The 25741-nt window shown below is 42.6% G+C and overlaps 1 protein-coding gene across 7 annotated transcripts in view; it reads right to left on the bottom strand.

Annotated features, from left to right (window-relative positions):
• Positions 1-2816: 2816 nt before the first annotated feature.
• Positions 2817-25741, bottom strand: part of PRDM15 (PR/SET domain 15) — a 35719-nt gene continuing 12794 nt past the window's right edge. For 3 of the 7 annotated variants that reach the window (XM_033051978.1, XM_033051979.2, XM_033051984.2), the window contains 19 exons: positions 24382-24480; positions 23379-23606; positions 22613-22748; positions 21399-21580; positions 19832-19926; positions 18969-19056; positions 18139-18306; positions 16927-17021; positions 15708-15839; positions 15192-15326; positions 12869-13032; positions 12390-12469; positions 11705-11824; positions 10892-11023; positions 10346-10429; positions 9984-10159; positions 8801-8881; positions 8258-8470; positions 2817-7057 (listed from right to left, as the gene is read on the bottom strand). In XM_033051978.1, the coding sequence (XP_032907869.1) occupies positions 6578-7057; positions 8258-8470; positions 8801-8881; positions 9984-10159; positions 10346-10429; positions 10892-11023; positions 11705-11824; positions 12390-12469; positions 12869-13032; positions 15192-15326; positions 15708-15839; positions 16927-17021; positions 18139-18306; positions 18969-19056; positions 19832-19926; positions 21399-21580; positions 22613-22748; positions 23379-23606; positions 24382-24480 (2888 nt within the window). In that variant the 3' untranslated portion in view covers positions 2817-6577. The remainder of the gene's footprint in view (positions 7058-8257; positions 8471-8800; positions 8882-9983; positions 10160-10345; positions 10430-10891; positions 11024-11704; positions 11825-12389; positions 12470-12868; positions 13033-15191; positions 15327-15707; positions 15840-16926; positions 17022-18138; positions 18307-18968; positions 19057-19831; positions 19927-21398; positions 21581-22612; positions 22749-23378; positions 23607-24381; positions 24481-25741) is intronic. The other 4 variants (XM_033051980.1, XM_033051981.2, XM_033051982.2 and 1 more) reach the window with 4 other exon arrangements.

Raw genomic sequence — 25741 nt, 5'->3', positions numbered from 1 at the left:
GGCCCCTCTTTCCCCCAGTTCTGAATCCCTTTCCTGATGCTGAGAACATTGGGGCAGTTCAGCCTGGGAAGGAGAAGGTTGTGTGGAGACCTCAGAGCAGCTTCCAGGAGCCAGAGGGGGACAATTCATCAGGAACTGGAGTGACAGGACAAGGGGGAATGGATGCAAACTGGAAAAGTGGAAATTTAATTTAGATATTAGGAAGGAATTTTTCCATGTGAGGGTGGGCATGGCCCTGGGATTGCCCAGAGAAGCTGTGGCTGCCCCTGGATCCCAAGGCCAGGTTGGAATTGGGGTTTGGAGCAGCCTGGGACAGTGGAAAGTGTCCCTGCCATGGCTGTGCCAGGGGAGGCTCAGGTTGGACATGAGGAAGAATTCCTTCACAAGAAAGGGTGGTCAGGCATGGGAAGAGCTGTCCATGGAGGTTTGGAGTCCAAGCAAAGCCTGGATGTGGCACTCAGAGCTCTGGGCTGGGGACAAGGTGGGGATTGGTCACAGGTTGGACTCAATGATCTTGGAGGTCTTTTCCAACCTAAAAGGATTCTGTGATTTTACATTGACTAAACATGGAAGATACAAGTCCTGGCGACTCTGAGGCTCCCCTGAGCTCTGTGAAAAGCTGTGCTGGGAGAGGCTGAAATAAATGAGCACGTGGCTCGAGGGAAAGGAAGGCTGGCAGAGCTGCCCGCTGTCTGCTCTCATTAACAACACCCTGCACGTCATTCCCAACGCCACAGCTCCGGCCAACGAGCCACAGCTTGTGCTGCCTCCTTCCCTGAGCTTCCACCACCCATCACAGCAGCAACCCGAGGCTCAGGTGGGCAGGAGAAGGGTGGGACTCTGCAGAAAATGAGCATCTCTTCTTTCTCCTAATTTAACTCCTCATTCTGCCATCCTTTTTTTTTCCCCTACACTTTCAGTGCATCTTAAAAACCTAGAATCAAAACCAGAAAAACACAGCAAAGCACTCAAATGACAGCAAAGATATTAGGACTGAAAAACTTGGTTTTAAATGAAATAAACCTCCAAACCCAGTAGTTTTTCTTGCTTTTCATATCAGCTGCTCTGCAGACATTGCACCCAATAATCAGCTTTTCCAAAGTGTCAACAACTAAGCAGGCACTGTAACTGGCCAACACAGCTCCTGGATAAAGCAGGAATACAAGGGAATTACACCCCAAATGTTGATCCTTACTTTGGGGGTGACACTGAAATCTCCAGAACACTTTCTGCTCACATATTGGGAATTTAGCAACACTGAGCTTGGATTCTTTGGATGAGTGATCCAACATTTCAGCCATCATCAGTGGTAGAGAGCTGGAAAGGGACTTTTTATAAGGGTTTGTAGTGACAGGACAAACTGAAACTGTAGTGACAGCTCCAAACCGAAAGAAAGTAGGGTTAGGCTTGGTATTAAGAAGAAATTCTTCCCTGTGAGGGTGAGGAGGCCCTGGCACAGGCTGTCCAGTGAACTTTTGACTGCCCCTGAATCCCTGGAAATGTCCAAGGCCAGGTTGGACACTGGGGCTTGGAGCAACCTGAGACAGTGGGAGGTGTCCCAGTCCATAGCAGGGGGTGGGACTGGATGGTTTTTAAGGTCCTTTCCAAATAGAGCCATTCTGTGATTTAAAATTCTACTGCAGAGTCCTGTCTGAACTGAGATGGCAGCAGTACAAATGCAGAACAACCCTGCAGCACACAGGAGGGAAAATAAATCCACAAGAGCTTTCTCAAAGCATCTCAGGGTGAGAAACATCCTTTCCAACAGTGGCTGCACTGATTTTTTAACAGCTTCCTGCCATGAACAGGGCAAAATCAATACTCAAGACAAGCTGATGAGAAACATGATAGAAATGTTTTTTTTTTTCTTTTATCCTGCTGCCACCATGAGACTTTGGGTTTGCTGTAGAGCAAAACCCCCACGTGCCAGCAAACCTTGGTAACTAATCTCAGAGATTCAAGTCACTTGGCTGCATTTGTGTCTCCAAAACTGCTTTTCAAGCAGAGCTTTGCTGTGCATTGTGGTGTGGATGAGCAGATCCTCCTCCCATGTTCATCTCCTTTCACAGATGAGGCCAACCATGAGAGAGCCAAAACACAAGGGTTAAAGAGTTTCCAGCAGCTACACCCAAATCAATAACAAATGTCAGGCCAAAAGGAATCAGGAGTGACATTATTATTACTGCAAACAGCACCAAGGAAATCTCATCTCTGGCCAAGAATTCACAAAGGTGTTTACTCCATGCATTTGCACAGGGTACCTATAATTTGGATGTGACTGTTGTTTGGATGTATTTATTCCATTCCTGGTTTTGCAGATGAGAAATTGAGACATCTTTGTGTATGCAGAACAAATCACTGAGAAACTGGCAGGGAATTCAGTTCTTGAAATAAATCCAGCTGTTACCTGGATGTTAACTTCAGGCAATCTCTGGAATAGTAAGAGTGCAGAAATGTGGCTGGTTAGACTGGCTGGTGGGTTTCTGCAAAAAGACTCACTTTTCACAATGACACAGTTTAAAAAAAAAAAGGTTTTAGAAAGTGTAGTAACACTTGATAGAGTCAATTCTCCTGAGAGCACTCAGCACAGAAACCATGAAAGATTCAATCTCTTCTGTTTTCTGTTATTACCAGTAACAGGCTACAAAATAAATATTTTAGAATGCTACCCTGTGTTTCTATAATTTGGGATACACAAAGTTCCACAGGATGAGGGTTAATCTTACTGCTTTTGAGGCAAATCTGAGATTTGAAGGAAAAAAACGTTTGATATCTTAATTAAGGAACAGTAAAGAATAACACTGGCAGAGAAAGGGTTCTGTACCTCGATGCTCCTTTACTTCAGAGCCCAGTGTGCCACAGACAGCATTCAATTAAATAATAGTCTTAGCAATAAACAATGACAATACACAGAACACCACACAACATCACTCCTTTGGCTCCAAGTAATTCCAGTTTGTGACTGAACAGTTGTTACGCAAAAATCTCCAACACGTGGCTGAAAACAATGAAGCCTTCACATCCTACAGCTGAAAAGGTAGGGAACAAATTGGCAGAGGAAGTTTAGATTGCACATCCCTTTTGGAGTGGTTTTTATTTCTTGTGCAGTTTGAAAACAGCATCAGTACAACTTTGGTATTCACCTGGAAAAGGCTTAGTTGGGAGAGCAGTCACTGCTTGTCCAAGGGAAGCTCTGTCTGAAAAGGCAGCAATTTCCAACAATCTCCAAACAAAACAATTTGAAACAAAAAGCAAACAGAGTAATTTGTTCTGGAAGTTTTTTGTTGGTTTTTTTTTTTTTTTCATGGTGCAGCACACCCAAGATACAGTTGTTTTCTCATGGGGATGTTAATAACAGGAGTAATAACAAAATCATGTTGGGAGATGATGAGGCACCACAGCAAGGGCTGTGGAGAAAATCACAATCCTGTCTCCAAGGAGTGCTCTGGGAAGGTCAGCTTTTAGAGAGCTTTCTATTGCCTGGCCTAACCAGAGCCTTTCCAGTGGTTACATTTTCCTCTCCTGAACATTATTTAAGGTAATTTTTACAGTAAGAACAATCACCCACTGGAACAACCTTCCCAGAGTCGTGTCACTGGTGGTTTGAAAGATGCAATTACACAGGATGCTGGCTAATGATGATTTTGTGATTCCATCACCTCACCTATGCTCCCTTTCCCCAGAAAAAAGGCTGGAGCAGATCAATCATCTTTTGAGGTGCCTTCCAGCCTGGGCTGTTCTATGATTTTGGGGAAGATGAGAGACTGAAGAGGGACATTTCCATGTGTAAACCAGCATGCAAGCACTTCTGTGGGATCATTCCTTCTAAAATCACCTGGAATCAACCACTGCCAGAAAGGCAAGATCCTATTGCCTGCATGGGGTTATTGAGGCCAGGCAGCACAGGAGGGATGCCAAGCCCCACAAGAGCACAGAAAAACAGAAAAACATTAGGATAGAGATTTTGTAAAGCCAGAGAGGTCTCTAAAGGTTGATTTCCTCGGAGTGCAACTCTTATCAAACAGGAAATTATGTGTTAAAATGATGCAGGTTGATTCAATGCAGCACAAATGCCACTGTCAGTAGTATCAACATAGAGCAGACGGATTCTGCTAAGGCAAAAAACCTCTTCCTCCCCAATTAAAAGCCTAATTACCATTTACATGTGTCTCAATAAAACTTTGATTGTGTCAAATTTCTATATTTACCATTAACAACTCGACTAGAAGTTGCTTTTCCCCTTTTTCCCCCTTTATTCATAGTACCCTGCCAAAAGATAATGTGTCTTTACCAATCAGCCACTAAACATGGGGGAGAAAAAAGTTTCAAGTGCCTAAACAATATACTTCATAAATAAAACCTGGCTTCCTCTTGCCCAGTGGTTTGGTGTGAAACAGAAGCATTTGTGGACAGGACAGCTGAGGAGAAACTGAACTACCTCAAGGCAGTGGTGAAATAATCCAGGAAGTGTACTCAGGGTATTGGGAGGCTAAAAAATTACAGGATCTCACAGTATTTATGTGAAAAGTACCTAAGGAAGATAGAAGTGAGCAGGGAATGAAAAACTCTCCTTCCCACACCAGTAAGAGGTACCTTCCTTTCTGATATGCATCCTTGCCCCATCAAATACTGATCCCTCCCATGCAGGTATTTTACAAACCAGTTAACACTTAAATAAAAGTAGTTCTGCTCCTCTGACACACAAAATCTGTCACCAGAAAGCCCTTTGCTATCCCTGCCCTGCAGCTTTACACAAAGCCTGGTACACCAAGCCTCTGCACACAGCCATGGCACCAAAAAAACCACTGGAGATTAATTTTAATATCCAGACATTTAGACTTTGGGACAATTTGTTGTAGAGATTATAAGGCAACCTTTAGGGGTCAAGTAGTCCATGTTAGTAGAGACTTTCAAAGCTGAAGTCATTCCTACTCATATTTCTGCTAAAACATACAACTTTTTCATAAATATGATAAGCACAGACAGGATTTTTACAACCACCAATCTATCCTCACTGTCAGACACAGCAGCTGCTTTACCTTCAGGGAAAAAGAAAAACCCTTCAGCACAGTTCTGTGGCTGTCTGCTGCCCCAAAGGACCTTGTTCTTCTGCCACAATGGGGTTTGCCCTTCAGGATTTCAAGCAACGTCTTATACATATATATATATGCATACTATATATATATATATAGTTTATTCCTTTTTGCTATCAGCTCATTTTCCCTGTGGGAGTAATATTATCTTCTTGACATGCAAAAGTCCAGACTGCACATCCATGGATGGAGAATGAAATGAAGGGGTACTGTCAGCAAAGCTGTTTGACCCAACCCAGCAGTCATGCAAACCTCACCCATTATACACTGGGGCACACTGACTCCATGTGGCAGGACACAGAATACGCTTCAGACATTCCTTTTTTCTTTTTCTTGCACTTCACACAACCTTGTGTGTGGCTGTGAACTTTGGAAATAAATTTTGGAAACAGAAGGAACAGAATCCATACGTTTTTTTCTGTGAGAAGGGGCAACGTGGGGATGAAAAAATTACTGAATTGTGTGGGTAACTTTTTCACACAAATACTCACCAGGAACACACAGTAAAATACAAAGGCTATATATATATATATGTATATGTATATATATATAAAAAGAATGCTTTCTCAAGTGTTTATTACACGATGAAATAAGTCTAATTGAAAAAAATTCACATCCTGAATTTCATCAAAGGGGACTGATTGCTCTTCAGGCCTATTAGCTAAAAGCAAGATTGAAAGAGTAGGTTTAAAAAAATTACATAAATCTGTATCACATTCTTCTTTCAGTTTGTAATTGGTCTGATTGAAACTTGACTAGGAGACCATAAAAGTTTGCTTCAGCATTAGATCAGCTCTCTGGCTCGAGTAGAACTAACACTGTCTGATGAGTACAGGGTTTTTCCCATGACTAAAAGGGAAATAATTGGTAATATTTTCTTCCACACCACACTCATGCCCACCCCAAAATCCCAAATTCCACCTACTTTACTGATGTTGTTAGATACAAGACCTAAAGAAGATAAGAAACAAAGACAATCCTTGTTTTGCCCCTTTGTGTCTTCACATTTCAGTCTCTACCAGCTGACCACAAGGACATTCCACCCACTGAACAAGGTCTTCAGATGTCATTTCCAGACTTGGAAAGAAGTGACATGGTATGAAAAGTGAAGTGAAAGGGTTTTTGTACATCACAAGTACAAAATTTAGGATTTCCCTGCTTTGGTTAAGGTGTGTGATGACACACCTGTCAAATCTCAATCTTACTGCACAACTGCAAGGGGCTGCTAAATTTGTGGTGAGATTTTTTTTTTTCCTTTCTGTTATTTTTTTAAGACAGTGCAAGGTCTAGAGACAGCGTGAGAATCTCAGACTGGGGTGTTGCAGGGCGATCTGCCAATTTCAGCTTAAATTTCACTGTATAAACATCTCTGTTTGGTATCCAGCAAACAATCCTATTAGAAATTTTCCAAAGTTCTGTGTGGTTTGTTTTTTTTTTTGTGTGTCTCTGAGTAGTGTCCAGGCCAGCACTTGCCCCAGTATAAATTAGTAGCTGTACATCTGCTGCTGCTGCTGCTCTGTCTGCACCGGCTGCTGGCCCGGCTGCTGCGGCGCGGCCGGCGCCGGGGGCTGCAGCACGTCAGTCTGAGGCACTGACCTCCAGCTCAGGGGGTGCTGCTCTGGGATCTGATTTCCCAGAGGAGCAATGGAGTTCACCAGGGTGGTCAGGTTAATGAAATGAGCCACGGACTGGGGGTTGGGCGCCTCGGGCTGCGGCGGGAGCTGAATGTCACTCTGGCGGTTGTGCAGCATGGCCGAGCCGCTGACCGTGTCGAAGGTGACCGTCAGGATGGAGTTGTCCAGCTGCAGCTGCCGCTCCGGGGCGCCCAGGTGGCCCACGGCCACGGGCTGCAGGTTGGTGAACTGGGTGCCAGCTGCCGTGGTGATGGGGGTCACGGTGATGTTGGTGAGCCCCACGGAGCTGGAGGGGGCTGTGACGTTTGGGTCGCTGAGGGTCACCACCACCTGAGGAGAAACACAAAGGTGACCTCAGACTTTGTCTCAGGTTGCAATATAGGATGTGATCAAAAGTGTGTATTCTGTCACCATCTGCTGAACCCAGGTGGGGCAGTGATCCTTAGAGATATCCTCTGCTAATGGGCCATCTGTTAAAAACCCAGTGGGGCAATATCTTTATCTTTTCTACACCCATCCTTCCTCCAGGAGATATCTTCTGTTAATGGGTTATTGAGTCCCAGTGCATGACTGATAAAATTCCATCATCCCATTGGGAGATGCTCCACCCAGGGGGAGGAGCCAAGCATTTCCTACCTAGATAAAAACTAAGATTCTGAACACCAAAGCAGCCTTTTCCACTGGATTCCAGAGGAAAACCAGACCCTTCTGCATCATCACTGAATCTTTAGAGGAAAACTGCACCTTCTACAGGACACTGCTCCAACAGAACCACATCTGTCACTGCAGGAAGATGCAGTCACAATTTAATGGGACTGCTACCCACACCCTGACTAACAAGGTGTCAGGTTGTATTCTGACTCTGTCAGTGTTTTGGATTTGGGGTTTTTTTGGGGGGTTTGGTTTTTTGTAATACTTTATTTCTATTTTAATTTTTCCTAGTAAAGAACTGTTATTCCTATTCCCATATCTTTGCCTGAAAGCCCCATAATTATCAAAATTATAATAATTTGGAGGGACGGGGTTTACATTGTCCATTTGAAGAAAGGCTTCTGCCTTTCTTAGCAGACACCTGTCTTTCAAACCACGACAGATTTGTAGCTTCCAACTGAACACCAAACACCAGGAAAGTGCTGGTGGGCTCACATGTCCACCATGAGAGAAGTCAAACACAGATGGGAATGTAGGAAACTTGGAATGTACCAATTTCCATGTGTAGAAGTAAGATGGTGATGGGAGAGATATGCAATGTTCAGAACAAACAGCCCAAATTAACTTTCACTCTTTTAATCACAGCTCCAACCAGTCAGTGATATCTAGCAAACAAGTTGATGCTAATACCAGAGGAAACAAAAACAAACATGAGGATCTTATTGGTCCAACTTCTTGAGTTTTTAAACCCATTTTGTATTACCACAATTAATCCAATCAGTTCCAAATGTTCCAACCACTCTTTTATGATGCATTTTAATCAAAACAAGAGTTATCCCTCTAAGCAATGCCACCCATCACCCTCCTCCTGCAGCTCACCTGTTGGATGCTCTGTACAGCTGAATTAGTCTCATCTCCAACATTCCCTGTGAATTCACCTTCCTTCTCTGTGTATTCACTGAAGGCAGGGTCCTCAGGCACTTGAGCTTCCTCCTCCTCACCTGACTTCTGTTTTTGTTTCTGGCCACGTTTAGGAGCTTTTATGTGCTGCTTCCCTTCTGGTAGCTCACCCTGTTCCAAGGCTAATTCCGGCTGGAGCAACACATTTCCAAACAAAACATCAAGTCCTTTTGCTTAGTGAGGTTCCAAGTAAGAGACAATCACCTGAAGCTGGTTTACTGTCAGTTCTCCAGCAAAGAAACAAACTTTAGCAAAATCCTGACTCCAGGGATTGAGACCTCACCCTGTAATTACATTCTGCCTGTTATACAACCAAGCAGATCAGCAGCTTGTGGCTGCTTGGACATGTTCCACTGGGGCTGACTCTAAAAAAGCACATTCCTCACCCATCAGCCCACGCCCAGCTATGCTGTGTACCCAAAATGTGATGTCTCACCTCACCCTGCAGGGCCTGGAACTCACCTGAACAATCCCAATTGAAGAGGCATCAATGGTCGTGGTCTCTGGCAGTGGCTCTAAATCATCAATCCTCACTGAAAGAATCTGAATACAAAGAGGTGTCAGCTGTAGAACTGCAGCAATGCAAACCACAGTCAAACAGCACAGCATTTCCCTAATAAACCCCATCACCAAGCCAAAGTAATGTAATCTAACACTACACATAGTATTTAATACAGGGAGTTAACAGTGGCTTTTTAAAACAACCTTTGGGCATATCATCTTCTCCCTCTTGCTGAAATCCAGCAAGAACTAAACACAGTAACATATCCATTTTCATACTCTAGACAGAACATAATCCTCTGGGAAGTGATGAATTCTACAGAAAACAATGGGTTTGGGAAGAAAAATTATGCAAGCATTTCAATTTATAAACCTATCAACTGTGTCCTACTTCATTATTTTCAGATGAATCTACACATCTCAGCTCATCAAAGAATAGAGACAAACTGCCCTCTGGATGTCAGATGTGTAGCTGCATTTTAAATCCCCAAATCAATAAACAAAGCGTTTTGTTGTCTTCCTTCACAGTCATCATGATAAAACAGCAAAGCAATGCTAATGAAAAATTGATAGTTAAAAAATTTTAAAAAGCCTCAAAGGGAGCAGTAAAGCCTTAGTGAAACCTAAAAAAGAAATGCTGAGGAGAAACACAGTATTTGGAACACAGATAAAACTCCGTTGGGGTCAGACAAAACATCCCTCTAATCCAGATTCTCTCCAGTCAGCATTCATCTTTAATACTGGGAATAATTTTGTATCATCAGCAGATGCTGCCATCACCTCTCTATTCACCACTTCTTCCAGATCACTTCTGAATACAGAGAACACAATGGGGAAAAAGAAATCCATTATACTCACTAATGGATGGAGACAAAATAAGAAAAAATATATATTTAAGCTGGGACAGAAAAAGAAAAGAGATTTAAATACTCAGAAGAATTTTATTTTTAGGGACTGAGAAACAGATAGTGAAGTGGCTGACTCAGTTAAGTCCATGTTTCACAGATACTACTTAAAATTGGGCCCAAAAGAAAAGAAAAAATAGAGAGAGGGAAAGAAAGTAATTCCTTTCAAGTCACTGAAGGCCATAAACATTCTTTAAAGTTTTAAAAAAATCCACAATCCACTACTCAAACTCACTCACCTCTGGGTGTTTACGCCTCATGTGTCGACTCATGGATGCCCTGGTAGAAACCTTTGTCCCACACAGCTGACAGCTCTGGGCTTCCACCTTGTCATGGGTGAGCTGGATGTGCTTCTGCAGCATGTAATCAGTGACATACTTCTTATCACACACTGAACACGTCCACTGTTTTCCTACTGGTGGCAGAGGGGAGGAAGGAAACACAGTGGATGAGCATCAGATCGCCAATGCCTCAATGAGAGCAACAATTTATGTTGGGTAACAGCATGTGCAACATTAGTCCCAAGACTGGCCAGTCTAAATCAAAATTAAGGAGCAAAATGAAGGTATTTTTGCTGTATGCTGTTTTTCAGGGGGTTTACCTGTATGAATCAGCTTGTGAGTCTCCATCGTATTTCTCTCGCTGAACGTCTTGCCACACAGCTCACACATGAAATCTTTAATTCCTGCATGAAAAGCATATTTGGCACCTGTAAAAGCAGCCTGAAGGTTTCTGGACAATTCTGAGTTTTGTAGTAAGAAAAAAGTCACAGACAAAAAAAGGCAGATGCTCAGCTTCACCAGCTATTTTTATCTAAAACCATTCCACTATATCCACCAGAAAAGAAATCCCAGAGAAACTGATGTGGGAAGCAAAATTTTGGTTTGGGAAATCACTAACTTAAAACAAACCCAACACTGTAGAGCTACCCTTGACCAAGAACCTAAGGAAAAAGCAAAACCAACTAAACTGCATTTATTTGCAGAACAAGCAGTCCTGACTGAGGACAAGACAAAATTTCACTTTGCAAAGAGCAGAGCATGCGTATTTTACTAGTTCTTGTCACACTGACTGTTTTGGGTAAGAGTTCTCTTGGGAAACATTTAACTGATTCAGTGCAACTTGTGTCCATCTCTGGAGTCCTCACCTGTGTGTCTCTTGTAGTGCTTCAGCATGTTGACTTTCTGTGCAAATTTTCGGTGACACTCCTTGCACTCGTATTCCTTAATCCCTTTGTGAAGCTTCATGTGGTGACGAAGGGCATGTTTGGTCTTCATTCCTGTGAGACAGAAGGCACAGCACTCTTAGTCCATCACTCCCACCTTCAGGGCAGAACTCAGGCTCATGTTGCCAACCAACAGCTCTATTTGATATTTGCTGTGAGTCCACAGTTCCATATTTTTAACTGTTTATGTAGCACTTCATCATTATTATTTTATTTCCAGAAAAAAAGCTCTGGAAAACATCTGAGTAATCACTGATAGAGAAACAAAACAGCAGGGACAAGCAGAGATAACACATCCTTGGATGTGTTATTGCCTTTCACTAAAATACCAGCTCAGATTTGTTGAAGTTATAACACAAGAAATTAAAAAAGTCAAAGTGACTTTGACTCTTAAGGCTCTTACACAGAGAAATTACTGTATTTTTTAAGCCTGTAAACAGCCCAGAATGAAAAAATCAACTTGTATTAACTTATGTGATGCAAATCAGGCATTCCCCAAGCTGACAGAAACAAATGCTACTAAAATCAGTATTGTCCTTAGAGGCCAAGAAACCAAACTGTACAAAATTAGGGCAGCTCACGTAACCGTAACACTCCTGATTAATACATTTTCTACCTCTCAAAAATGCAGGATTTACAGCACTGCCACTACTCTCAGCATGGAAGCTGTTTTAATTCAGATATCCACCTGCTACTCAGTGTCACAATGAATGGAAAACAAGGCATCAGACATACCTTTGCCACACTCTGCACACAAGTATTCTCGGATATTATCATGGACTCGCATATGTTCTTTTAACATGTCTTTTCTAGCAAATGATTTGCCACATTGCTCACAAGCATGACTTTTTACACCTTGAAAATAAATTTAAAAGACAACGTAAACAAAAAAAGATGTTAATGAGTAATGTGCATCTCCTAAAAATTGATTAAAGTGGTGAATTAGAGGGCAACAGCCCAACTATGCTGACAAGGACACCTTTCATGGATATTGTAGCTCAAATTAAATTAGAAGACTTTGAAGAGAGAGAAAAGCTGGCTTTTTGTGTGAGGAAAAAAGATAAAGCCTGAGGTAAGAGAAGACTGAATAGCATGAAATAGTAATGAGCTGTTAAAAATGATTTTGCAATAGCAGGTTTCAGCCTGTGTAATGGCAAGAAGGTGGCATGGATAAGAATTTGGGGAAGAACAGAATACAGAATTAGGTGAATCCTGCAAACATATTAACAACAAATTTGCACTGTGTGTCCAGATAAATCTCTTCATTAATATTACCTGCTTTAGAAAACTGGTTTACTCTAAAAGAATAAATACTGTATTTGTCTTATTGTAAAATAGAGTGAAAAAAAAAAAAGAGAAAAAGGCACTGGCAACAGAAATGTCTCTTTAGTATTGATAGTTATAAACACAACATTTTTACCTGTATGTATAAGCTTATGTCTTTCCAGATTTCCTATACTGTTAAAAATCCTCCCACAGATTTCACATGGATGGATGTATCTGAAATCAAAGAGACCAAAAACTCTGATTCTTCTCTTGAGAGGTAATTCTCAGGCATCCGTGTCACCAAATGTATTTCATTTGCTAATACTCATTACTATAAAAGTTCCTTGAAGCACAAGTTTTTCTAAATGAGCCTTAAGAAATCCCCAAGTTGACTGCAAGCTTGGAGCAGTCTGGCATAGCTATACACTCAGTTTTTTTCAAAAACATTTATTAAAATAATTGATTTATACTTTGCAAAGCCCAGACTAGCGACACGCACTTCAAGCTCGTAATAAACATTTAAACTCCCATTACACAGTTATTTTAGCACACCCAAATTCTCTAGGAGCACCCCAGGTGGCAGAACCATCAGAACTCCAAGCAGACAGCTCTCCTCAGTGGAACAAGCCTTACTTCTGCACGTTGGGGTCGGGCAGGTTCTCCCTGTGGATGACCATGTGCGCGTGGTACGTGGCCTTCAAGGCGAAGCGCCGGTTGCAGATGCTGCAGCCGTAACCCTTCTCCTTGTGCACGTCCATGATGTGCTTCAGGTACTCCTTCCCTCTGCCAAAGGTCAGCTGGGGAATGAACCAATAGTGAATGCAAGGGGGAAAAACATCCTTGGGCATGGCAGTGACTGTGTAACATTGAGCAGACATAAATATCCTGTGTACCACTAAAATTCCTGTGTGCCACTGGATGAAAAACCTGTGACAGCTGGGTTTAGGTCTGAACTCTTTGGGCATTACAAGCACGCTGCTACAGACATCTATTCACTCCTTTTTCTAGCTGGAGATGCTGTTTCCACTTCAAGTTGTTTGTGCATTGAGGAACAGCCACATTTAACCTCTGCCAGCTCACCTTGAGCACTGTGAGCAGTTTTGGTCACCACAGAATAGGGATGATATTAAACTGCTGGAGAATGTCCAAAGGAGGGCAACAAAGATGGTGAAGAGTCTGGAGGGCTCCTCCTTGTGAGGAGCCAGTGAGGGCACTTGGTCTGTTCAATCTGGAGAAGACTGAGAGGAGAGCTCAGTGCAGTCACAACTTCCCCATGAGGGGCAGAGGAGGGACAGGCACTGATCTTTGCTCTGTGTGACAGTGACAGCACTGAGGGAATGGCCTGAAGCTGTGTCAGGGTTGGATATTAGAAAAAGGTTCTTTCCCCAGAGGGTGGCACAGCACTGAACAGGCTCCCCAGGTTCTGGTCACTGGCAGCAAGACAGAGCTCAAGGAGTGCTTGGCCAATGCTCTCAGGCACGTGGGGGGGTTCTTGGGGCTGCACAGAGCCAGGAGTTGCACTCAGTGAGCCCTGAGGGTCCCTTCCAACTCAGCTTATTCTGTGATTCTGCAAGAGTGAGGACATCACAGATGGAGAAAATGTCTGCTGGGCTCTGGGGGGCATGGTGAGCTCCCGCCTGCACCATCAGCTTTGGCAGCAGCTCCTGAAGGGTTGGAATTTCCAGGCACTGCAGGGCAGTCACTCTGGCTCAGCTCCTGGAGATGCTGCAGCTACAACAGATGGGTGCTGCACTACTGAGCTCCAGATGTGCACATCCAGATGTGCTCCAATATATCCATACATGCTCCAGCATGCCAGGGTGAAGTGCCAGAATGACATGGTCTTTTGCTCCAATTCTGGAATTAGCCAAGGCATTTCTAACAGCACTACACAGCTTGGTGAAGATTTACTCTGAGACCAGAAAAAACAGATTTTTTTGAGAGCTCAGAAGATTTCTCCAAGAGCTGTCTGTATTTGTTCTCCCTTTGGCTGTTCAGTGTCCCCATCTCACATCAAATCCCATTTCCCACAGCTCTGCCCTTACACAACTGTTTACTTCACAAACACCTGCAAGAGCACTAAAAAATCCTCAACTTCCAAAAAGATCTTTCTGACTGGAATGCTCTCGCTTGGAAGCACACAATTTTATATAGTTTATGTACTCATGAAGGGTCAGGCAGGAAAATCAGCACAGTGAAAGCAAGCACATGATGAAGTGCTGTGACACCACACCTCCACATGTTTACTCACACAAACTTAAAACCAGCTCCCAGATAAGAAAATTGAAATATATTATCTCCAGGACTTAAAATGAAGATAAAGTAAGAATTTTTATTGCATTAAGTGTGGGCTATGAAATAAGCTCTGATTTCCAGGGGTCACTTCAGTGGCTAAACAACCAAAAATCCCCTGTTCCTGTGTCAGTTTTGCTGTTCTCACTGACTGGTTTTGCACCCCACCTGCCCCAGCAGTGTGCTCACCCAGCAAGGACACAGTCACACTGAACACAAGCATCAGTCTTACTCCTCCAAACTGGATATCCACTAAAGAACCTTCTGACCTCATGAAAAATCATCAATTTGTGGATTCTATTAATCAGAAATGCTGAAACCATTTTAAGTTGCACATAATTAAAAGGTAGTTTGAGAGGTGAGTGTCCCTTTATTGACCCTTCCTCCAGTTTTGCTTGTTTTCTTCCTCACAGGAAAAAGGGAATGTATCTGTCTCTCCTTTTTTAAGTGTTCATCATCCCCCTTACTGGACACCACCTCAATTCTGATGGAACAGCCTCAGTTCACAGATTAGAGGTAACAGCACTGCAGAAGACAGCAGACCTGAGAACTGGCCCTCTCTTTGAGAGCCCTTAATGTTATTTAAAATCGTGAATGATTTATAAACACTTCCACTCCCTCCCCCATCCCAAAAACAAGTTAATTTGAAAGTATTTAAAGCTACCTGGCACCTTTTGCAGCTATACTTGTGAGGCTCTGAATCTGCACTTTCATCAGAGTTGTCATCATTTTCCTCTGATGAGATTCCAATTTTACCAATGAACTCCTCCCTCTGGTGATCATCCATTAGGGCTATGTCCTGTGTAGAGTGGGAAAGAATATTTTCTTTTAAGATTAACACTTTTTCAAAAAATAAGGCCTGCTCACCTTTTGCTGGCATGCAGACTGCTTTGCATTAACTGCTCTAATATTATTTATTTTAAATATCCTCCTGCCTCATTCAATCCAGAGCTGCTCTGTCCAGGACCAAATAAGAAATAACTTACTCAAACAACTAATATTAATTTTTCTAAATATAAAAAGAATTTTAATGTAAAGAGACTCAGCTGGTACAATATCACATCAATAAAAGCATCTTTAGGAGCACCACTGAGTGATACAATTTTAATTTCATTTAATTCCTTACAATCCAGTGTTGGCAAAACAATCTGCCTTTTTAAATTGATTATTAACACAATACCTTAAAATGGACATGAATATGATCTCTCAACACATCCACCCTGAAAAATTTCCGTCCACAGATCTCACAAGTGTATTTCTTGTCCCCATGTGTTAGAAGGTGTTTGTTCATATTGCTCCTACATGAAAACACCTACAGGGAAAAGAGAAGGAAGGAAGGATGTTTGGATCACATCCAGCAGGGCTACAGTTCTTTGCAACATACCCATGGAGAGAACAGAACACATTTACTGTTTTATTTTTAATTCATTCTGGCCAGAAACATGCAGGAGCTCCTGTTAGCCAGCCAGCAGCCTGCCTCAAAACTGCTGGCATGGCAAAATCCAGGGGCACAGTTCCAAGGAACTGACTGAAACTAGCTATTTGTCAGGGCTGGACTTCCAAAAAAAGCTGCAGCAGAATTACATGGAACAGAATTTGAAATATTTAGACAGTGTCTTGTGAACCACTGATGTTCCATCTATGTCTAAAAAGACATAGCCACAAAATCTACCTTGACTGATATGAAACATATCCAAAGCATCAAAACCACAGCAACTTAAAGAGCTCTTGAGTACCTTTTGCACCATGAATCGTTAAACATTTATAAAATTACAAATTAAACCCACACTCCTTGTGATAACAGTGATTTAAGATCATGAGTGTTGAATATTCAAATGCAACCATGCCATGACTATGCCATGAATTCAATTTTGTTCCCCATGAAGAGGATTCCCAATTCCCAGTAAACTCCAGGTATTTACAACCAGGCAGAAAAACTCAATTTTAAATGACATAAGCCATGAGATTCCACTGACACACACAGTGGCCATGTGACACTCTACATTGTGCTGCACATCCTGAGGAAAGTTCTGGTCTGAAATGCACTTAACAGCTCCCACCATCCATGCTAGGCTTGGATAAATAATAGAGCTGCAGGTGTTTGAAGATGAATGTCCTGACTGGACCCCACACCCTCTCTGGGCAGCTGTTCCAAAGCTCTGCCACCCTCAGTGTGAGGAATTTCCTCCCCCCGTTGAGGTGGAACTTGAGGTGTTTTATATTATGGCCACTGCTCCCCGTGCCATTGCTGAGCACCACCAAAAAGAGTGTGGCACCATCCTTGGAGATATTTAAATGGATGGATGGATCCCCCCAGCTTGCTCCTCTCTAGACTGAGCTGCAGCAGCCCTGGAGCCACAATGCAGAGCCTCTCATGGCACAGCTGGCACAGTTCCTACCTTCCCACACACGGGGCACCCCGAGGGCTCCTTCTTGTAGCGCACCATGTTCTCCGTGCTGTGCTCAAAGTCTTCTCTCTTCACACGCCTCACCCCTTAACACAACAGTCCCCATCAAAAAAACAAAACAAGAAATAAACCATGGCTTTCCACTCCAGCCTGCAGGCCTTTCCAGGAGGAGACTGGGAAGAAGAGTGAAACACTGGGAAGGGCCTCAATGCAGGGTTTAATTGCTAACAAAAGGGTGATTTCTAAATTAAAAGGGTGTTTTAAGAATATAGAAGCAGTCTGCCAAAGTGGTTTATTGGTTAGTAAACCAACTGTAAAGTGTCTGTTTGTCCATAACATTTTTGTCAACACCAAGAAACAGGCAGATCTAGTATGCTTTGGCACTCCAATCTGGTATCTGGCCCAGAATTACCCTCACAAAGAAAGAGAGGAGAGGAAATCTCTAAGGAGAAATGCAACCATCCAGCATCAGTTGTAATGCTCAGAGAGGATTTCAGACCTCTTTCTCTGCTACTTTCAGCAGGGCAGAGGGCTCCTGCTCTTCTGTGACAGCTAAAAATGAGACACTGCCAGTGTCAAATAGCCCCTTGTCCTCTGGTTCATGACACAAAACAGACAATCTGGATGTTTTTTTTTAAAAAATCACTTTTGGTTTTATCATCTAAGTCACTAACCACGTTCTAATACATGCTGAGCAATGTCCCAACTTCTTCCAGTCTTTGAGTACCTCTAATATCATTAGATGCTTGAGATTTTGAACAGTAAACTCTCATAATCTAATTTTCACATATTGAAGTGTTTCAGAGATAAAATGCCACTGACACTGTATTTATATCGTAGACACTCTCAGTTGTACATGGTAAGTTAACTCTCTGCCTTCAGATTTTCAAGTTACCACATGAATTTTCAAAAAAAGAAGAACAGGATGCAAAGAAAGAAAAACATATAATTAAAATCAGCCTGTCCAAACTGCTGCATAATAAGCCATGTAACATGACTGTTAATAGCTCTGGACCCACTGCTGTTATTTTTCATGAATGTCAAATTTTGCTTTAACTTGAAACACTGGATCAGGTAACTGATAATTAAAAAAAAAGACAGCCACCAGCCAGAAGAATCTAATGCACACTATCATTTCCTTAACCTGCCCATCTCCACTGCTGTTCCAAGAGAAATAATTAGGTTGACCTGCAGTAAATTTACCTTCCAAATGCCTCCTTTGATGGTCCAGCATGACATCCTTCCTGTAGAACATCTTATTGCAGATCTCACATGCAAACTTCTTATCCCCATGTTTTTTCTTGTGTTTTGAAAGGTTGCTGTTTGTAGAAAAGAATCTGAAACACATCTCACACTGGAATGTCTTGTCATCTGTAAGCAAGAGAAACCATGCAGCTCTTTACAGCTGGAAACAGGTTTTGTATATTTGTGAGACAGGTGGTTCTTCTGTTGGATCTGGGTTTTAAACATGTAAACCATCACTGTGCTCCAAGGGCAATTACCTGGGTGATTCTGGACTGAACATTATTGTGGGCTCATAAAGGTAAATGGCATTTTCTGAGCATAAGATCATAGCATAAATAATATGAGTGACCACAGATGGCTATGGGAGAAAAGGACAAGTTGGAGTGATACCAAGAAAAAAATAATTTAGAGACTACTGCAAGTATAAATCTGAAGAAAACTAATCCCAGAAAACTGCAAATTACCACTAATACTGGTCCTGTTTCCAGCTCCTCTGTTTCAGAGGAGTGAGACAGAATTTAGTCTCAGGGAAAAGTTAAACAGAGATGATGACAGATAATCTGTGAACAAAGGAAACACCATTGAGGGTATTACACAGGTGAGCAGGAGATACTAAAAATACCTAATTCCTAAGTGGATGTGTTGATCTACAGATTATTGGTTACAGTTTTCTTATGACAAAAACCTAAATCCCTACTCCTCTTCTGTAGTTTCTCTGCTGAGATGGATTTGGGGACATCTTCCCAGAATGGAGCAGAGATGGCAGAGGAACAGTTGTCCATTCTCACCTGTCCTGCAGTTGTGGAATTCCAATGCACTCTCTATCCGAAAGGCCTTTTCACACGTGGTGCACTTGTATCTGTACTCACTGTCCACCTGAGGATCACAAACAGGAAAAGCAAAGTCACATTTGACAGACAAATCCTAAACCCCAAATACCTCATCTGTTTTCTGTCCTTTCCATTTTTTATTCCTTCAAGAGGGCATTTAACTACACAGTGGTGTAAAATTCTGATGCTGTATCATCCTGCCACCTGAGTTATAAAAAAAATCCCAAAGACTATGCTCCTGTGTGGATGTAGCAGTCTCCCTGATATTCCCCTGGTCCAACACACACACAGAATGTTTGAGAAGCAAGATGTGATTTGACTCATCTTCCAAAAGAGGTGGCAGCAATCTGAGAGTTAAGGACCCTGGTGTCAAGCAACAATGGAAATTTTCACTAATGAGGTGCCACTACAGGTGTGTTTAATATTTCTATGGCAGCAGCATCAAAAGGCAGAGTTCACACATTAAAGGAGTGATAAGTGGGGAGAAATTAAACAGAACAAGCAAACAAGAATGGAACAACCCTATTTAGCAGCATAACTCAAGTCAGATCTCACTTCTGTCTCATGCAGGTCCAGCTAATTCCAGCTTGTCTGCTGGAAGTGATGTCTGAGGGCAATTTTCTGTAGGAAAAGGGCTGGCACATGCTCAAAAGCACTTCTCAGATTGATTAGTTATTCCAAGATAAGATGTCAGCACCCCCTCTGTGCTTTCTCATTCACATGGGATACCTGCTCACATGGAGCTGCCCAGCTCACACCTGGAATCTCACTGTGCCTTCCCACATAAACCCTGCAAAAGCCTGAGAGCCCCTTCCACTCACTTCATTCCTGCTGTGCTTGTATGACACGTGCTGCTTCAAGCTCTCCTTCCTGCTGAACAGCTTTGCACATTCCTCACATTTAAAGAGTTTGTCACCTGAGGGGATCAATCCAGATGAAAGGGAAGTAGTCAGTGATTGATAATAACCAACTCCAGGCAAGACAGGGGAAACCAAAGCACATGCAACTGCCAACAAACAGGCTAGTGATGGAAAATTCAGTAATTCAGGAGATCTAACCAGTGGATTTTAACTATTTCCAACAATTTTGGTTTAGTTCCCCCACCCTTTTTCAGTGATGATTTTTTCATGGAACCCTTAGAATAGGACACAGACCCCTGGAATTGGGGTGGAAAAGCACTCACCTGACATTTACACAGCTATGTTACCCGTGTGCTGTGAAGGTGAGGGTGATATTTATGTGTATATTTAAAGGCAATAAGAGCTTTGGGAAAAAAATACATCCTTGCCTTCATTTAAAAGACGTACCTAATTCAAATTTTAAATACGATTATAAGCCACACCTGATTATAAGCCACACATTACAATACAGAGTGTGATAAAAGGTATCTGTTCTATCACCATCTGTTGAGGGTGGGGGCAGTGATCCTGATCTCTGTGGGAGATATTCTGCTAATGGGCCATCCATTGAAACCAGGCAGGGCATTGTTCTTTATCTTTTCACAACCCATCCTTCCTCCAGCCAGTCATTTTCTGCTCATGGCCATTGAGTCCCACTGTGGGACTGATAAAATTACTGCATCCCATTGGGAGCTGCTCCAGCCAGGGGGAAGAGCCCAACATTTCTTACCAAGATAAAAACAGAGGTTTTGGGACACTAAGGGAGCCCCTTTCTCCACTGGACTCCAGAGGAAAACCGGATTTCTCCACATCCCCACTGGAGCTCCGGAGGGAAACTGCACCTTGTACAGGAGCACTGCTCCAACTGAGCCACATCTGTCACTGCAGGAGGATGCAGCCACCATGGAATGGGACTGCTGCCAACACCCTGCCTGACGGGTGTCAGGCTGTACTCTGACTGTGTCAGGGTCTGGGGTTTGTTTCTTTGTAGTGCTGTATTTCTATTTTAATTTCCCTAGTAAAGAACTGTTATTCCTAATTCCCGTATCTTTGCCTGAGAGTCCCTTGGTTTCAAAATTATAATAATTTGGAGGGAGTTTACTTTCTCCATTGCAAAGAGAAGCTCCTGCCTTTCTCAGCAGACACCTGTCCTCCAAACTAAACAGCAACTTTTCGTTCTTTGTCCATATATAAGCCACACCTGATTATAAGTTGCACTTCCGGTTCAGACCAAAATTTTAGTCAAAATGATGCGGCTTATAATCGTGAAATTACTGTACTTTTAACTTCAATTTTGTGCTATTATCTTCTCATGCTTTGCTCTGAAAAATTAAAACAGTTTCCTAGAGAGAGTTAAAAGAAAGAAAAAAGCAAAACCAGGTCTATAAATAAATACACATCCCAATAGCTAAAACAAGCCCTGCTGTTTAACTCAAAGGTGGAAGCAAGACACAAAATCAATGCTCAGGCAAGGGAAAAGCCAACCCACCGTGAGAACGGATGTGCCTGCTGAGGTTGCTGCTGTTCTGGAAGATCTTACTGCAGATGCTGCACTGATAGACCCTCTTGTGCTCCCCCAGCTGCTTTATCAGCTTCCGCCGAATCCCGTGTCTACTGGAGAGAATTAAACTTCTTTTGAGGGACATGGTGTTTTGGTGATGAGCAAACCTACTGGATTAGAGAGAAAGGCAGGGACTGAAAGTTATCCCACAGGTTGCAACAGAGTTCCACCAGCTGGCAAAAGCTAGAGGAGTGTTAAAGTCAGCTCCTGGCAGGAGGGAGGGAGGGCACCTGGATGGAGCTTGTCCAGCTCCAAGGTGCCCCCTTGGCCACCCCCTGGAAGCTGCAGATTTCACTCACTCCGAATTTTCTTCACCCAGAGCCAAGGAGGCAAAAAGCAGCAGCAGAGATTCTCTTTGCAGGCCCCTCAGAGGAACAGAAAGAATCTGCTCTGCTCTGAAAAAATCAGCACTATCTCAGCTTAGGAAGCTTGGCAGCCTCCATGTAAAAAGTGTATTTGGGCAGGGCAGCATGGTGCCAAGCAGCACTGTGCCATTTCCCAGCACAACCACCTGCTGAAATGCCTTTCTGATGGCCCTCTGTCTGCTAAGGACTTCAGCATATTCCATTACTACTACTTCATAAAAATTGAGTGCTCTATTATACAAAAAATAAAATTCAAAAGGCCAATTTTACCAGGACAAAAAGACACAAAATAATCTGAATTAATCACATGATACTTAAGAGTCTTCCTGAGGTTCTGTTATACTGAAGTTTTCCCCTCCTACTGCTCCAAATCTGGAGTATCACATGCAAAATCAACATGAAGTCATTCATGAGCTAAGATGACAAGCAAGACTGAATAATAATAACGATTAACATATTCTGAAAGAAAAAATCCCTTTGCCTGTCTTATCACTAGCACTCAATGGGAGTAAATTTCACCTTGCAGCTGCAGGAGGCTTTTGGAAACATACTGAATAAAAGCAGTAACATGATGAAAAAAATACTTTCATTTATGTTATGTTCCAAAATCCTACCAGTGTACAAGTAGCACTCAAAATCACCTCTGAAGCAGCAGCAGCATCACACAATTTCATGCTGATAAAAAAGAGCATCTGTGGGCCCAGAAGTTGAGAACTGTTGCATGCTATGTCATCTTAGCTACAGCTAAGAGGAAATTCTGCATCCCAGAACACTTACTTTGTCACTGAGCTGATGCTGTTTGTGGTGCTGGGCACCTTTCCTAAAACCAGATCCATAATCCTCTCTTCTGGAGCTGGAGGCAGGGCCACCTCCTCTGGAGGGACCTCAGTGACAGTGTCAGCCACACGTTCCACTGCATACACAACAAAGAAATAAACACAGCAGTAATGGGGACAGCTGGAAGTAAAACCTCAAATGCAGAATTTGTAATAAGATGTGGCACTGGACAAATCAATTGTCCACAAACACACTAAAAAACCATAGAACAGTGTGGGTTGGAAGGGCTCTTAAAAATCTAATCCAAATCCCTGTCACAGGACATCCCAACTTTTTCTAACTTCTTACCTTTCCAAGCTATTACTGAAGGGTCAGTTGACCAAGCACCATGAAATTTCCTATTAGAAGATCCCTTCAAGGAAGGTAAAGCCCTCTCTAAACTAAACTTGAGGGAGATTTGTCCTCTGGATGCTTCCTCTCCTGCTCCTTCTTGCAGTTCTCATAACCACTACCCTGAGTTTCTCTGGGGCTCTCTACAAACCATCACAGAAGAATGCAGGTGACTGAGTGTAGGTGCTGCCTTCAAGGCCCCCAGAAATAACTAACAAACAAAATAATAACTAACAAAACTTGTAAACTGGCACCTTTAGTGATCCAACTAAAAACCTCCATCTTGTCCCTCTGCTTTTTAGGCCTTTCTGCAAAGGCATCCTCACAGATGTATAAGCAGATACATTCCTTAGCATTTTCCCCATTTCTGTTTTACCTGCAGAATCTTTCTCTTCATCAATGACAAGAGGTGTTTCTACTTTTGCTGTTTTGGTTTTTCTTCCCCTCCTGGCCTTTCTCCTCGAGTCTGTGCTGGCACTGGCTGCATCACTTGCCACTGGTTGATCTGCTGGCACAGCCTCTTCTGCTTTTTCTGCTTTCTCAGCATCATTTTGGCTGCCTGGGGGGGCACCTTTGGTTTGTTCCAGGTGACTCAGCAAGTGCTCTGGGTGGATAGGGAAGAATAGGAGAGTGAGGAAGAAATTATCATTAAAATACTCAAATGGAACTAGCTGAAGCCCATCTATCAAGTCCATTTCACTTTGCAGAGACTTATTTCAAATTATTCCAAAAGCAGTCATGATACCTTCATAAATCAAAGCCTACAGTTTATTCAACAGTCACAAGAACTGAATTTTTGAGGAGACTTGTTGATATCACAGTAAAAGTTTGTGTTTCTAATAATGGGTATGTTCTCCCAAATGCACAAGTTATTTACTGATCTAAGTCCCCCTCTCAAAAATGATTCAACAAATGACCAAAGCTTCTAAATAATTTTAAGTTCTTCTGAAAATTGCATAAAATAGCTGCAAAAGAAATGCAGAAAAAAAAATGGACTTTGTTGCCCTTGCTAAATCTGTCCCATAAATACCAGATGGACAATATCACAAAGTATAACCTGGCATCACTGACCTTTACACTGCTCATGCAGCTCCCTATCCTTGATTTTCCTGACAGTCACATCATCTTCTAGATCACAGTTTTATTTTCTCTAGAGTCAACATTGCAGTTTTTTGTCCAGGGACTGAACACTGCCATGGTCAAAGCATCCAAAATATCCTCGTTCTACCTTCCCTATTACTGCTTTCCTTAAAGAAACACAAAATTTAAAACTTTTATCTTGCTTCACCATGGATGGTGCATGGCTTCACAGCTGTGGAAGAGTAAAAAGTCTGCTGATGATTCTCAGTGCTCTCCCATGAATTTCTAGCACTTCCTACCTGTCAGCAGCTGGGGCTCTTGGAAAGCAGATGAACACACTTTACACGTCCACAGGTTGGGTTTTGCTTCTGCTGTTCCACTGCCTTCTGGAGTGTTCACTAAATCACAACAAGAAATACTGAAAGGCTTTGAAAATAGAAAGGTGGTAACCCCCTGTGGCTTTGTTTATCTTGCAGTAACTCCCTGAGTATGATAAGGTACAATTCAGGCAGCAAGAGGCCCCTGGGAGCAGCCAGGACCATTTCAGGATTCTCCAAACACGAAGAGTTAAACTATCAGAAGATATAAATGATGTCAGGAGAGAGAGTAGCAGTGCCCTTGTAAAATCCTGAGGGCTCCTTTATCACTTTCTAAAGAACTGTACTCATAAAAGACATGACAAAGCAATTTTTAGCACCTTTAAAACCAGAGTTACCAGTCTTCTTCTAGGTCAGCTGAGGACAGAGGCAGGAGAAACCTCCTTGCTCTCTGTGAAGGGCATTGCAGAGTAAGAACATTTGGATTAATGGAAGTAAGGGTGAGGATAATGAAAACCTGGGTTTCAGCATTTCATTAATTAAGATGTGCTATGAAATCACCATACTAATACTTTAATTAAAACATCAACTGAAGAAAGGTAAAGAAAATGAAGAAATTAGGGCAAAAATGAAACTGGAATTAAAAACTAAAATAGGAAAAGTTACTCTGTTCACATTCCTTTGAATTTGTCAAGAGGATCTGATAAATCTGGACCAATTCAGAGATTTTCTTGGCACACAAAAAGGTGAATATCCCACAGTGTACAAGACTCCTGCTGCAGAGGAGGAGGATGACACTGAAGTCAGGGTAAGTGAATGGCAGCACAGGGAATTTGAATCGTGCCTCAGTTCCTGCCACAGATTTCCTGGATGGACACTACATGTCAGCTCATCTCTCTCTGCCTGAGGACCCCATCTGTAAAGGGACAGTGAAGTGCTTCCCTCTTTTCAGCATTGGCTCTTAAACCAAAATAAAGGATTCTCTGAGGTACTGGTAGTTCCCTGCACATTCAACACTCTGCACTACAGAGGTGTGATCTCATCCATGCTGCAATAAAGGAATAAGGAATGACATGGCAATGCAGCAACAAAATTCCTTTTTCACAGGCTACATAAAGAACTTCTTGAGGGCTCTGTCCAGGAGGACAAAAGCAGCAAACCAAGATTCTGTGTAAGTTAATTGTGCCTGACTCTGCACTTCCCTTGCTCCCTAGTTGCTCTTTGCACTGGTTTGGCAGGAAGAGTCAGGTCCTTTTTAAGTTCCCACTTCCTCAGGCTTCCAGGGCAGCTGCAGGGCAACCTGGCTGACTTGGAACCACAGACCTGGCAGCTGGTAACAGCT

Source organism: Catharus ustulatus, chromosome 2 (assembly GCF_009819885.2).
Source record: "Catharus ustulatus isolate bCatUst1 chromosome 2, bCatUst1.pri.v2, whole genome shotgun sequence".
NCBI classification, from domain to species: domain Eukaryota; kingdom Metazoa; phylum Chordata; class Aves; order Passeriformes; family Turdidae; genus Catharus; species Catharus ustulatus.
The sequence above is the reverse complement of the archived record's forward strand: the minus strand, read 5'-3'. Positions and strand labels throughout refer to the sequence as shown.